Genomic DNA, 13,930 nt, shown 5'->3' on the forward strand with positions numbered 1-13,930 from the left:
GGAAATGTTACTGTGGGACGAGGCCTTGCTGTGACCTCACTTGTCCTTTGGCTGTTTCTCTGACACCCCCCCCCCCTCCTTTGTCTCTCTGTGTGTGTTTGCAGGTGGAGCCCAACGAACCGCCGCTTTCTCCGCCCGACTCTCTCTCTGCCTTCATCCTACACCTCCCTGGGTCTTTCTCCGTCCGTCTGTCCGTCCGTCCGTCCGTCTGTCTGTCTATGCAGCAGCATGCCTGTATGTTTGCCAGCAGCACAAGCAGAAGCATTATGGAAGTGAAAGAGCGACGTCCATACTGCTCACTCTCCAAGAGCCGCAAGGACAAGGAGGGGCCGTACACCGGTGAGATGGCTCCGTCCACTCAGTCATTCATTCATTCATTCATTCACGTTACTGCGGTCATTCATCGGTCGGTGAGTCACTCATCCTGTCTGTATTCAGAGGCCTTAAAACAGATATTCTCTACGTTCTTCATGAACGATTTGGCTTCCAGCAGATGATAATATACAATATGTTTGGACTAGTGCTGCGACCAGTTTAGGATTCTTAGCAGTGCTGCTAATGTTTAGAGGGACACAGCAGTGAAGCAAAGTAAAAGAAAATCCATCACAGATCTTAACGTCGGGCTCAAACACCAAGGTTTGGAAGAGAGAACAAAAGTAGGAATGAGCTTCTTGTCAGATCTTGTTAGTTTGGTGAGTAAAAGAAAGAAATGGACCAAAACTTTGAGAGAAAGACAGAAGATTGTTTAAAAAGCAATAAAATCACATTCAGTCAGTAAGAGACACACGCTGTAATCACCATACAGGTAATGCTGAAAGAATGCAGTGTTCAGACAGCCTCGATTCAGATCAGGAAAAAACTCCCCACAAACGGAGGAGGGATTCCCCGACAGGACGGACAGACAAAGAGGCCATGTCTGTACAGGACAGAACAGCAGAAAACAACACTCGCTATACAAACAAGTTTTTAAGACGCGTTACAGATTCATGCAAATGGTGAAACATGCAGAATTTGAGAAACTTTAGAGAAAAAAAGGACCTGAGCCACAAGACCTTGTCTCCTGCACAGAGGCCTGGACAGAGGAGAGGCCACACACACACACACACACACACACACAGATAGGAGAAAGAACAAAGACACAGAGAACACAGGGGGGAAGAAAAAAAGAGGACAATATGCATAGAAGGAGAGAGAGAGAGAGAGAGAGAGATGACAGGCTGAATCTCCTGGAGGACGAGGGTCTGGGGAATGAGGCACAGACAGCCAGGGGACAGAGAGAGGTCCCGGTACAGCCGATGGTCCGACGCTGACAAGCCTGAGTGAAAAGAGAGGGAGGGGCAGCTTGTGGGACACAAAAAAATGTTTTTCACCAGTTTAACAGTAATCCTGTCATCAGACATGAGCTACAAACTCCCACCACAAGAATAATGGTGTGTGTGAGTAGAATTTCAACAGGAATGGAAACACACTCTGCAGGAGGGGAAACAACGTCTAACTGCTTTTATTCTGATATATTTCTATTATAAATTACCTGAATATGTTTCCATGATGTGTGTCTGTGTGTGTGTGTGTGTGTCTGCATAGGGTCATCAGGGGACAGTGAGGACTGTGCCATTGGCTCCCAGGGACTGCGGGTCCCCACTCAGAAGTCCTACTCCTCCAGTGAAACACTGAAGGCCTTCGACCAGCACCAAGACCAGACCAGGTTATTTATTCCACATCATAGCGTCCCGCCTGCTCTCACACAGCGGATGATAATAACACCGATAATATCAGAGCTGTGTCTTCAGGTATCATTAGACTAAAACACACATTTACTGATCAGCAGTCGGTTTGGCACAGTCACGTCTCTGCTGATGACTCCAGAGAGGAGCTGGTGGCTACTGTTGGAAATAATGATGATTAGTCATTAAGTTGCTCATTAGATTGAACAAACCACAGCAGACGGCACACGAGGATTTCCGTAAATGTACCAAAGCTCTGATGAGCCCTGCTTCCCTCAGCTGTTATTTCTTGCATTCAAAGAGAGGTAGAGCCACACAGTGTGTATTTGATGGGAACATGTCACACTGACTGAGAGCAGGTCAGCTGCCTGCTCTTTGCTCCTGTGATTTTATGCACTGATGTTTCTCTCGGTGAGAGAAATTCAGTTTTACCAGAGCGCTACATTTTTACCATTATTACCACATTCTCATGCAGCGTGTGTTAGCTTTATGTCAGAATATCAGAGGCCAGCAAGTGCAAAACTGGTTATTTTATTCCACTTCCATGTGATTTGGGGAATTAAAAAAAATAAATTAAAAGTACATAGTTTATTTGGAACCAGTACCATCTGTATCGCTCTGAAAATGTCAGACCACAAATATTTTGCTTCCCTCATTGTGTCTTCATGTGCTGGTGTGCGCCACCATCTGATACAGCGAGTAGGTTTTGTTGTGTGTGAATTAACTGTTTGGTATGTATGCAAATCATCTAAAAGCAGATGGTACTGACATATTTAAGAAAGAGAAGAAAGTGAGCAACCAGCAGACGGTTAAAATGACGCCCATGCTGTTCACTTTTCTAAACACAGCTGGACTTAAACTCTTCCTATTTTTAGACAGGACGGACCAGGAAGTGTCACTTTACTTCAGAAGTTATTCTTTATCGTTTTTTTTTTTTTTGTTTCAGTAATTTATGCTGTGATTACTCTTATTATTCTGGCACAGGAGTGTTGATAACGATGATTAATGCTTTAATCACCACCTTCTCTGCCCACTCACTGGAGTTTCAAGATGCTCCCAGTACATGAGCAAGTGACCGCCATCATCGTTCTAATAATCATTAACCTACGAGATTTTTTATGGATTATTCTATGCCATACGGCTGTGTATACACTGCTCACTAAAAGTTAGGGATATTCAGCTTTCAGGTGAAATATATGGAAAATGTAAAAAGTGAATGCTACAGTGATATTATATCATGAAAGTAGGACATTTAAGTAGAAGCATGCAATGGTCATTTTATTCATCTTAAACAATGTATTGAAAGAAAATCTACCAACAGTGGTAGGTATACCACAACAAAACATGTTCAGTGTCTCAATAAATTGGGATGTGGCCAAAGGACGTCCACTCCTCTCCTTTCTGTGACTCTTCCAGTCTCTGTATCACTGTTCCAACCTCCTGATGACACTCTGTGACCCTCTAAGCTCAGTGAACACCTCCGTCTGAGGACTTCCTGTTTGAAGCCTCCAGTGTTGAGGTGCTGCTGATCAACTGTTAGGTGTCGTCTTGGTCTCATGATGTCAGAATGTGAACAGCAGGATGAGGAGGACTGTTTAAATACCAATTCTAACTGAAGCAGGAAATGTATTGGTGGATTCATGGATCAAACCTGTTGTGAATGTTGCTGTTAAGCTTCTTGTTAGAGAACAGCAGCTGGTGCAGAAAGTACTGAGACACTGAACAGTTGGACATGTGCATTCAAAGGTTTAGAGAAGGTCACATTAAGTTCACCTGGAAAGGTTAGAATGCATTTTAGGTTCATCCTGAAATTTCACCTGAAAGCTGAATATCCCTAACTTTTAGTGAGTAGTGTATGTGTGCAGGGTTCACACTCAGTAAAACAAAGGTGTGCAGTGAGTGTCTCTGGCTTTCTGAAGGACTCCTTCAGTACAGGAACACACCTGAGGACTTTTGTCCTTGTGTGTTGACAGGTTACTGTACGGGACAACCAAGGGACACAAGGACATGGTCCGCCGTGAGCAGGATGATTATAACAGACAAGGTGAGGGTCCACACACACACACACACACACACACACACACACACACACACACAGATCTGTGCATACTTAAAGCAACAAGACTGAGACTCGTGCATTTGAACCAAGCAGGGCTCTGCTGGTTGCTGGCGTTTCCGTCTGCTCCTTGAAATCACGTTAATTTCTTCTCCGTAAATTCATCCTGTTTAAAATGTTCGGTTCTGAATGGTTGTTTGTTCCTGATGAGTTTCCAAGTATTTCCTGTATTTGCACACGTTGTTAATGTGTGATTTCACATTTAATGCAGGACCAACTCTGCGTTCGTATGCGTTCGTTACTTAGATTTTTTTATTTTGTCATTTGGTATGTGGGGACATATTTATTCTCAGACGGGTGCAGGTCAGCCGGAGGCGTGGAAAGAGACGTTAATGGTATGTTCAACATAAAGCCTGATGTCTGATGAAGGCTGTAATGAACAAGTGAACGTCTTGGGAAAGAACAGGAGAAAATGGTTTGAAAGAGGCACATTCACGGAAAAAAGCCCAACCACAGCGAGCATCCATTGTTCTCCAGCTCCAATTAACACTGCGTCAATATTTGAGAAATGAAAAAATCATAATTACTCAATCATCTTATCGCCTTGGTTTCCACTGCTGGCCTAATTGGAGCTCATTTAAAATTAATATAACTTTTAATTGAACGGCAGCACTCGTTATCTCTTGTTGTGCCATTAATTACGGAAAGCTTTTATAATTTGCTGATTAAAGATGAAGAGGCACATACTGAGATTTTGCAGATAATTAATTTGCCCTCTTTTCACTTATTTTTAAAGGATTATCACTCACGTTATTTGAACGTGATATCTGCACTTTTCCAGTCGACGTGAAAGAGTTACTACTTGATGAAAGTATCCTCAAGTTCGAATCCATTCATAAAAATATGCTCTCCAATAACAAATGTTGCATGAGATTAAATTACAAAGAGGTCGACAGCCTTGTGTCTCTTGAGCTTCCACCGGTATGTCATAAGTGCAGCTCCTGTGGTTCTCAAGCCGATCTGAATTAGCCTGGCAGATTGTGCTGTAGATGTTTCTGACGGATGCCGTCTTATCTTATTGTGTCTCTGGTTTCTATTCATGTTGTGCATTTGCTGTATCTGTTTTTAATTATGTGAAATCATTACAGCATCGCTGCTCTCCGTGACGCTTCCCTCTGAATCACAATACGGTGAACGAAATCATCAGCATTATACTGTAGTGACAAAGAATAAAGCACATTTTACTGCACACTAGATGAATGGGAAACGTTGCTTTTAAGGCTCGTCTTTTCGTTCCAAGTGTAATGTGAGATGTAAAGTATTTCATGGAAAACGTAGTCTTTCATTTTTGATATACATATAAATCATGAGAGCTTCCTGTTTACACTTTGGAGACTAGTAGTACCGCTGATAAATGCACATTTTTGTGGAATTGGATTGATATATTTAAATATAGGGTCTATTTGTTTCATTTCAATATGCTACGTATTTATGGGATATGATTTAAATGTGAGCCGATGGTAGAAGACAGTCTTTGTTCACTTGGACAAATGCTTAAATTCGTGATATTGAAGATGTCCAGTACGGCTTAATGGGATCTGGATCGTCTCCAGGCTTAAAGCACTTGTGATCTGTCTCTTCTCCTGTAATGACTAAATGGGATTAAAGGGATCTAGTCAGTAAGTACTCACCTTCTCTGTCTGGTTTGTCTTCACACTGCCTGCTTCTCTTTTCTATGGCTGGAATTGTCTTTTGTCTTTAGTGTTGTCTCAAAGAAAGAACGGCTTCTTGTGTTCTTTCTGGTGATTCTCTTTCTTCTTGCTGTCCCGCCTGACAGTTTTTCACGGCCTCATAACGGGGACCAGGCTGTTGGGACTGTTCACACTGAGCCGAGGCTTGTCCTCTTGGACACAGAGTGATTCTGTTGTGCATGAGTCAGGCTCTTTGTGCAGGTTGCAGCTGCTGTCAATGTGTGTTTTCCTCTCTGCACTGAGATCCTCTCTCTCTCTCTCTCTCTCTCTCTCTCTCTCTCTCTCTCTCTCTCTCTCTCAGCAAACTTCTCTGCCACACACTCACACACGCTCAAACCAAAGAGCGGGTGTGTCTGTGATGTTCAGACAGTTATTATGCCGTGTTAGTGATATAAGATGCAGTTAGTCAATGAATCAGTCAGATGATCCACAGAAAAATATCTGAAAGCAATTTTGATAATTATTTAATCCAAGAAATGTGTCGAGCAAAAATGCCAAATAATCTCTCCAGGTTCCAGCTTCACAAATGTCTGTGTATCAATGCACCGTGTTGGCGTCACCTTGGTTTCCCAGAAATAGAGATGGACAGTTGTCACTTCTCAATTTAGAGCCACACAATTAAGTATTTTACATATAAATTAGCGATGACGTGAGAAGATCACGTTCACCACTGTTCACCGTAGAGGAAGACGAGGGGGCTGTCGTCAGGCCGGTAAGAGTCGCATCTGAAGGGAGTGTTTCCCCGACGATGGAGCTGTAGAGGAATTTTTTTAGTGGGCTGACAAAAGCCGCCCTGCCGGCAGGTTTCTGTGTATCTATGGGCCCCGGAGGGCCCCACGAGGCCCGAGACCAGACAGTACATGTGTGCACAGTAATGAGCAGTTAACTCTGCAGAAATGCATATAAAAAATTAATGTATGTGGGATCAACTCAAAACAGACCTCAGGTACCAGGTTCATCTTATTTATCCCATATATATATATATATATATATATATATATATTATATTTTATAATTAGAATTTCTCCTGTAATTGATCATTTGAAGCGATGTGTACTTTTACATAGTCACCAGTATGTATGAGAAAATATTCAGACCCAGAATCTCCTCACGTGTGTTTCAGGTCAACATTTCAGTCTTCGTCAGCTGGGAATCTGCGAGCCGCCGCCGCGTCGTGGCCTGGCGTTCTGCTCCGACATGGGCCTCCCCCACCGCGGCTTCTCGGTGGGCACAGCCCAGGATGATGCCGACAGCCAGGCGGTGATGTCACCGGAGCGCGCCATGCGACTGTGGGGCCGCGGGGGTCTGGGTAAATCATCAGGGAGGAGTTCCTGCCTGTCCAGCCGCTCCAACTCAGTGCTGACTCTCACCGACACGGAGCATGAGAACAAGTCAGACAGCGACAACGGTAGGACATCACTGTCACTGTTGTTCTCAGTTGTCTTTCCCTCTCTCCTCTCTCCTCTTTTAGCTGTTTGTAGTTCTCACATTTAGGGAAGTGATCCAGGGACCACAGCTTTCCTTTCAGTGTTGCAAATCACAATTAACGTGTTGCACAATGACATGAAATGACGTGAAATGTGTGGCCTTGATACCTAGATGACCTCAGTTTTTACTCTACTATTGACTGGCAACTTCTCAGTCACTCTAACACTCTTCTATCATCCTGCTTGCTTTCTAACTTTTCGCTCTTTTCATTTGGAGATGTATTTAACCATCCAGCCAACTCTGATGTCAGGCTGCTCCTTCAGCACTAATCCAGGGTCCCTCTGACTCTGCACACCTGTAGTTGATGTCTTGACACTGAATTTCTTAGTATTTTTTTTTCTTTATCTTAGTGTGGAATTAATTTTTAATACCATCATCCGATTATTGGATCCAGTTATTGATAAAAAAACAAAAACCAAGAAAAAAACAGACTCATGATGAAGACAAGTTTATGGCTAACCCTCTATTGCATGAGCTGTCATTCAAACACACTAAAAAAATTTTACTGTGATTTTATTATTTTAAATTAAATAAATAATGGAAATATTCTAAACAAATTGAAAAGAATTAAGGGGGAGTGGTTTGTAAACATGAATTTTTTCCTCTAAAAACAGGCTTTTATCGAAAACAAGACTAAACAAATTCAACTTGTACTTGGTAAAATGTATAACCCACGATTTACACAGTGAAATTCATATATTAATTAATTAATGCATATAATTGGCTTATGCGGTCAAACACAGCCCGAAATGCTGCCTACTCTTCCACTTCCACTCCCATGTGGACTCTGCTGTATTATCACACCTGTAAAGCATCTACAGTATATTATCTTCTAGGAAGAAAATGTACCTGTCGAAGCTGACTGGACTTATTGACCAGAGATGTTCACTAAAGTGGATCAATGTGCAGTTTGGGTGGGATATCGCAGTGGCTTCTGTTAAAACTATGCTTTCCAGTGATGTAATTTATAATCTAGATTATATGTCTATAATTACAAAATCTGAATGGGAATAATTGTTTTTCCATTTTAGATATAATCAACAAAAATGGTGGTAGGATAGCCTAAAGCCAAAGGAGGCCTCAGATCACGACCTTCTCAGTGTCTCCATGGAAGAAAGAAGCTCACTCAGAATTTAGTGGTGATTCGTTGTATTCAATTATTTGTCCTAACATAGTGAAGGACCTCCTTTTCACAAGTAAACAGTACAACACGGATGTTGAATTACTGCCTTTAGTAAAAATGAGATAAAGCTATTGTTGCCACATGGCAGCACCGTGGAACAGAGGGTTCAACAGCTGCTGGCACTGAACATGCTGCAGTGTTCTGCTCTGACCAACACTGAAATCATCAAATGAAGCCGTGCATTTGTAACAGGCATTACTGGCTGTTAAGTTTTTCACAGATGTAACCCTGCAGTCCATTTAATATGTGCCATTAGTCAGTGAACAGGCTTTATTGTTTCAAAAGCATCATGGAATAAAGCTGTAAGTTACAGTCATTTCTCTAGTTTGACAACAACAATATGAAAAACATTAACTCAAAAAACATCAACTAACACTTTTGAAATGGATTGTTTCAGAAGCATTTATTTGCATCAGTAAAATAAATGAAACAACCTAAAGGGAAAAAAACAAAGATTGAGGAACGAGTGCAGTTGGGGGCAGCGGGCTGCGAAACACTAAAGAAAATCCTGCTAATTAATTAATTAATGATCACAACTTAGCTGAGCAGCCATTTGTCCTTTGTGTGTGTGTTCCAGCATCAGTGTGCACTTGATTGTGGATGCACAAAATGTGCAAATATCTTTGTAGACCAGATCTTTGTGTGTGTGTGTGTGTGTGTGTGTGTGTGTGTGTGTGTGGCTCCCTAACAGGTGTGGATTTCATACTTAATAAAGGAAGTGTTTTTGCTTTCTTACACCTAGACGTACACACACACACACACTTAGACGCACACACAGGAATACACTGTATTTTCATTAAACACACTCACACAATGGGTTTTCATTAAGAGATGTGATGTTGTAATTAACAGTGAGATAAAGTGCTGAGTCTTTGTATTTCCTATATTAAGTTTGATAATGTTTTTATTAAATGGCATTAAGCTGTGGATGTCAGTGCTCTGGAGGATACACTTCCCATCTCCAAAAGTGAGTAGTCGTCAAGTTTTCAAAGGCTAATTGACTCTTTAAAATGCAGCTGTGCCTGTGTGTGTGTGTGTGTGTGTGTGTGTTTGTTCTAGCTGAATGTGTGTGTGTGTGTGGAGATGAAGTCGCTCCAATGCTACAACATGGACACTTGTGGGTTTATCCGTCCATCCATTTTGTTGGGCTTACAGGGGGCTGGGTTGTGGTGGCAGCAGGCTGAGCAGCCTCACTGCTGACACCGCTCACCGCTCGCTGCTTCACAACCCAACACCCCCCCGAAAACGTGTTTGACTCTGTGCAGAGAATGTGGACACACGTCTCGGTTGAGTTATACAAGGTCAGACAGGGGGCTCGGCCAGTTCACCCTCGATACACGTCGGGCGGCACCAGGTCTGTCCAGCAGCCTCCCCCTCTGATCCGGATCACGAGCGGTGGTGATCAGCTGACAGCTCTGCTCCTCTCTTCATCCCAGTGACATAGAGCCACAGATCTGATGGTACGACCACAGAGTTAATCATTGATCAGTGGCCTTAAGCTGTTGTGGTGCCAAGAACACTAATGAATCACCCTGCGGCCGATCCATGAGTAGCACACAAGTCCAATGAAAGATCTTCGCTAGGGTTCGGATCAGGCAGGCCCTTCCTCCTAACACCCCTAGCTGATCCATACAGGGGCTGTGAATCACTCTTAGTCTGGCCCCCTCCCCTGGGACCACTTCACCTTCAGAGACCCTACGAGGAGCTACTGGTGGGCTCGCAGTGACACACAAACTGCTCCACCACATTAAGTTTTTAATTCTTGGATGGGACTTGGACGGTATCAATGGCTACCACGAAACACTGCAGCCGACGTATCACACTTTGTAGCTGGAGGATACCTGTGGGCCCTGTCGCCCCTACATGAACACAATCAGTCCAGATATCACGGCCCCTTCCCACTGCAAACACCTTTCCAGGAGCCCAGGAACCTGCTTTTAGTTCCTGGCTGTGGTCACGGCGGTGCTCTGTGATGACCCGAGGACTGTGGAGGTGAAGTCCGTAGGGCTGAACGTCACTCAGTGGTTAAACATACGTCCTGAAACTACAACACGTGTCCAACCTTCATTCACACTCTTGCTAGCACAGATTGGGGATGAGGATTTCTTATTATACTATAGACATTTTAAAAGCAAGCGATGCAGAAAAGAAACGTCTAAAAAGCAAGTTGGCTAAAGGCAGATGAATGAAATGAAAGTTCTTTTGAAAATAGTTTCAATGATGTTGTACACTGAGTAAGAAGAAATAGCCAGACAGACATTTATTATTATTATTATTCTGACTTTATTCTGTGTTGAGCATCTCAAACAAAGCCAAAGTTTGTCTGTTCTTAACATTTAATCACAAATGTGTTGCTTAAATCCTGATAGAGTGAGCTGACTCTTCACTGGGAATATTAGTAAGAAAGGAGCGACGGTGTGAATGCATCCAAGCAGCCCGACTCACTGGACATTTTTCAGGATGAACTCAGACCCGTGTGTTACTGAGTCATCAGGAGAGGCTCCTTTGGCAGCCGAGGCGGTGAGGCTCCAGTCAGGAGGCCTGCTGACCTTCACCTCCTCTCTTGTTCTGCTCTTCACTCCCTGAATGGAACTGATAGTCGACTTATTGTATTGTAAACTGCAGACGATACATCGCCTCTGCTGAGATGCCTTTTGTTGCTCCGTCCCTGGATACTGAACCCCGGGTCACGGGCGCGTGCACGGTGTTTGTGTGTGTGTACAGTAACTTAAACCAACTTCTGTGATTCTATCAGTGGCTTTGTTACAAGAGGAAGAATAGATAGACAGGGAGGGAAAGTAGAGTGGTAGAGGAGCAGGGAACATCAGAGAGGAGGAGAAGAAAGCACAAAGTAGTTGAATGGATTTAGAAATTCAAAAGAGAAGCAGGGAAAGAATAAAGACTGAGGCAAAAGAAGCAGGGAAAGGGAGAAGCCTCTCTGCATTATTTGTTCTCCTGAGAGGAAATATTAGACCAGAGACGTCTGGCTGGCTCCCCAGTGGACACACACACACACACACACACACACTGGCAGACGTAAACACTTTTGTGGTGTCTGGACCCATGGGTGCCCAGCTGCTGCCGCCCCGGTTACTTGATATTGGTGATCTCAACTCCAGGGACAGAAAAACGAAGAGGAATTTACATTTTCTGTTCAAAACGCACTGATACAGGTGGATCTTTTGGAACGAACAGAAGAACTTGGGTGGCTAATGATGAAAATGTAAACTCTCATCACTCATTGGAGCAAAGCTAAACCAAAGACATGCCGTATTCAAAACTGTGACAGTAGAGGTCCACTAACGTGAGCAGAGCTACAGATCCAGACGACAGCGCACTTGTTCATGTGTGCACGGAGGGAACAACAGACAGATGTCTCGTTCTGTGCCACAGTAAGGAGCTTAAAGTACATTAACTGACCTCCCCAGCACCAGTCCCTTCAAGTCTAAATGTGTTCTCTGTGCAAGCGTGTGTTTGTGCGTTTATGGCGTGTGTGTGTGTGTGAAAAAAGGGCAAAGTGGGAGGGATCAAGAGGCCGAACGAGAAAGACACAGTGTGATGGAAATGGTGGGGGGGAAAAAAAGAACAGAAAAGTAAAGAGTAAATAGGCGAGATGGAAGCAGACAGGCGGATAGAGAGGAAAAGGGGTGTATCTCATCTTTGCTAACCAGATTACTTTACTATGTGTCAACAAAACACTTAATCCATTTGGTATCTCTAAGCTGCTTAACACTATAACCTTAGCTATAACCACACACACACACACACACACACACACACACACACACACACACACACACACACACAGGAGCAGGGTTATAGGACATCCACTGTGCTTTGTCTTGACAATCAGTAGCAAAGTAAAGTTGCTGAATACATTTTTCAAATGTATTCCAGATTTCTGGAGTTCTTCAAAAGGTGGTGACTTCTGCTGACTTGAAGTTGACTCTCCTCCTCAATCATTCATCATTCAGTCATTTTTGTGGTTTTATTTATTCATTTAAATCACATTGCAGACCTTGCCCTCTTGCCTTCCTTCTTTGTGCTACTTTACAAACATTCACTGCAGCTGTAAAAGTTAGAGGCTTTAGCACACGAGGTTCTGCACACACTGTACCTGCAAGCAGTTGTAGGACACACAGGCACGACTTGCTCACACCATGAGATAAGTAACAATATAAATCATCATCCTACAGTATAAAGCAAATGCAAAATGGCATCCGCTGCTGCCTGTCATACCGTTTAGCTCCAGCACGGCTGCCAGAGGGTGGCCTGTATCCTCCGAGAGCTCTGCATTGATAGAGCAACAAACAGGAAGGCAGGCAGATGGAGACAGACAGACGCATAAAGCAGAGTGTGATGGATGGATGTGTTCATGCCCTGATTGCTCTCACGCTTTCAGTAGAATTCACTGTGGTTCAGTTCGGTTCAGCGGCTGCTTTATTGGAAAGGTGCAGAGATGCGATCCCTCGCCAAAGCAGACGGACAAAATTAATTCCATTTGTAGAAAAAACAGTAGCAGCCATGAACAGATTATCTAGCCTCCACGTTTTCTGCATTTCACTGCTGAGTTACACACTCGTGGAATAACATCAACAAGGAGCTTTGTGACAATGTGAAAGAAAACAAGTGACTTGTGATATTTCTCATTGTGCCCCTATGGCTAGCTGTGCCCACCGCTGGCTTTCTCCTCTCCGCCTTGTCAGCATCTCACTCTTTGTCTCCGTCCTTCTGATTTCACCACTGTCCTTTTAGCATTTCTCTGGACCTGTGGGTATTTGAGTGATTCTCTTTTTCTAAATACTCTTATTATGAAGCTGTCACTGGGCACAGAGCAGGATCTTTAGAAATCATCACATCTCTTTTAAAGGGATGAACAATGGCCACAGTTGATGTGCTCTGAGGTTTTAAGTGGCACGATTTGAACCTCAGTGTGGCAGTGAAATTTTCCTCGTGCGAGTGCTGTTTAGTGCATCAGAAGCGGTCGTTCAGAGCTGAACTAGGTCGTGTGTCTGAGCTGAAACTCTCCACCGTGAGTCATTCTCTCACTTAGTCACTTAATACTAATATATAAAATAACAAAACACAAAGCTTGCATTTGGATTTTGGTGATATATGGATTCCAGTATTTGGAGAATTGTCGTTGATCTGTTCAAAACAGGAAAGCACACGCAATGTGTGTGCGGCTAGGTGGTAACTGTTTAACAAGAGGACGCTAGTGTTGGTATGTTTCAGCCATATTTACACACTTGGCGTCGTTGGTGGGAGAGTCTGTAAAAACTGATCCACGTAAAGCCAAGTCACCGCTGTCTGACTCATCGTGTCAGGTGTGAAAAATACACACAGATTCCTTCAGTCACACAGCTGTTGGTGCTGTACCAACATGAATGAAGTTTGTTGGATTAGTACATATAGTATATGGAGTATATACAGTGTATACCAATAGACTATCCATGTTCACCATGGGTCTGATGCAGCATCGTACATTGTTATTGTCAATCCAATTAACTTTGGAAACTCTGACAATAAGGACACAAGACTTCAAATCTGCATTAATTAAGTTCATTTGTTGTTTGTTACAGTCATTCCTATTACTGGTATCACATGTTGGTAGATTACCTCAGCAGTGTTCTGGTCTCTCCCTCTGTGTGTGTGTGTGTGTGTGTGTGGACACTAATTCTACATGCTGCTTAGAATAATATGTTTTTCTTAAAATATTTATATTGCA

The 13,930-nt window shown here is 43.2% G+C and overlaps 1 protein-coding gene across 1 annotated transcript; it reads left to right on the top strand.

Moving 5' to 3' along the window:
• The first annotated feature begins 266 nt into the window (after positions 1-266).
• On the top strand, positions 267-9,928 carry LOC139222762 (teneurin-3-like). The gene is made up of 5 exons (XM_070854617.1): positions 267-339; positions 1,585-1,705; positions 3,698-3,768; positions 6,655-6,939; positions 9,858-9,928. The coding sequence occupies exons 1-5, from the start codon at positions 267-269 to the stop codon at positions 9,926-9,928; spliced, it is 621 nt and encodes a 206-aa protein (XP_070710718.1).
• The last annotated feature ends 4,002 nt before the right edge of the window (positions 9,929-13,930 follow it).

The sequence above is a fragment of the Pempheris klunzingeri genome, chromosome 3, assembly GCF_042242105.1.
Source record: "Pempheris klunzingeri isolate RE-2024b chromosome 3, fPemKlu1.hap1, whole genome shotgun sequence".
In the NCBI taxonomy this organism is placed as follows: domain Eukaryota; kingdom Metazoa; phylum Chordata; class Actinopteri; order Acropomatiformes; family Pempheridae; genus Pempheris; species Pempheris klunzingeri.

What these genes read in the sequence shown, in the direction of transcription:
- LOC139222762 (XM_070854617.1), top strand. Translation starts at nt 267, where the DNA reads ATGGAAGTGAAAGAGCGACGTCCATACTGCTCACTCTCCAAGAGCCGC. An exon ending in GGATGATTATAACAGACAAG is followed by an intron (nt 3,769 to 6,654) that starts GTGAGGGTCCAC and finishes CGTGTGTTTCAG; the next exon opens with GTCAACATTTCAGTCTTCGT. An exon ending in CAAGTCAGACAGCGACAACG is followed by an intron (nt 6,940 to 9,857) that starts GTAGGACATCAC and finishes AATCACTCTTAG; the next exon opens with TCTGGCCCCCTCCCCTGGGA.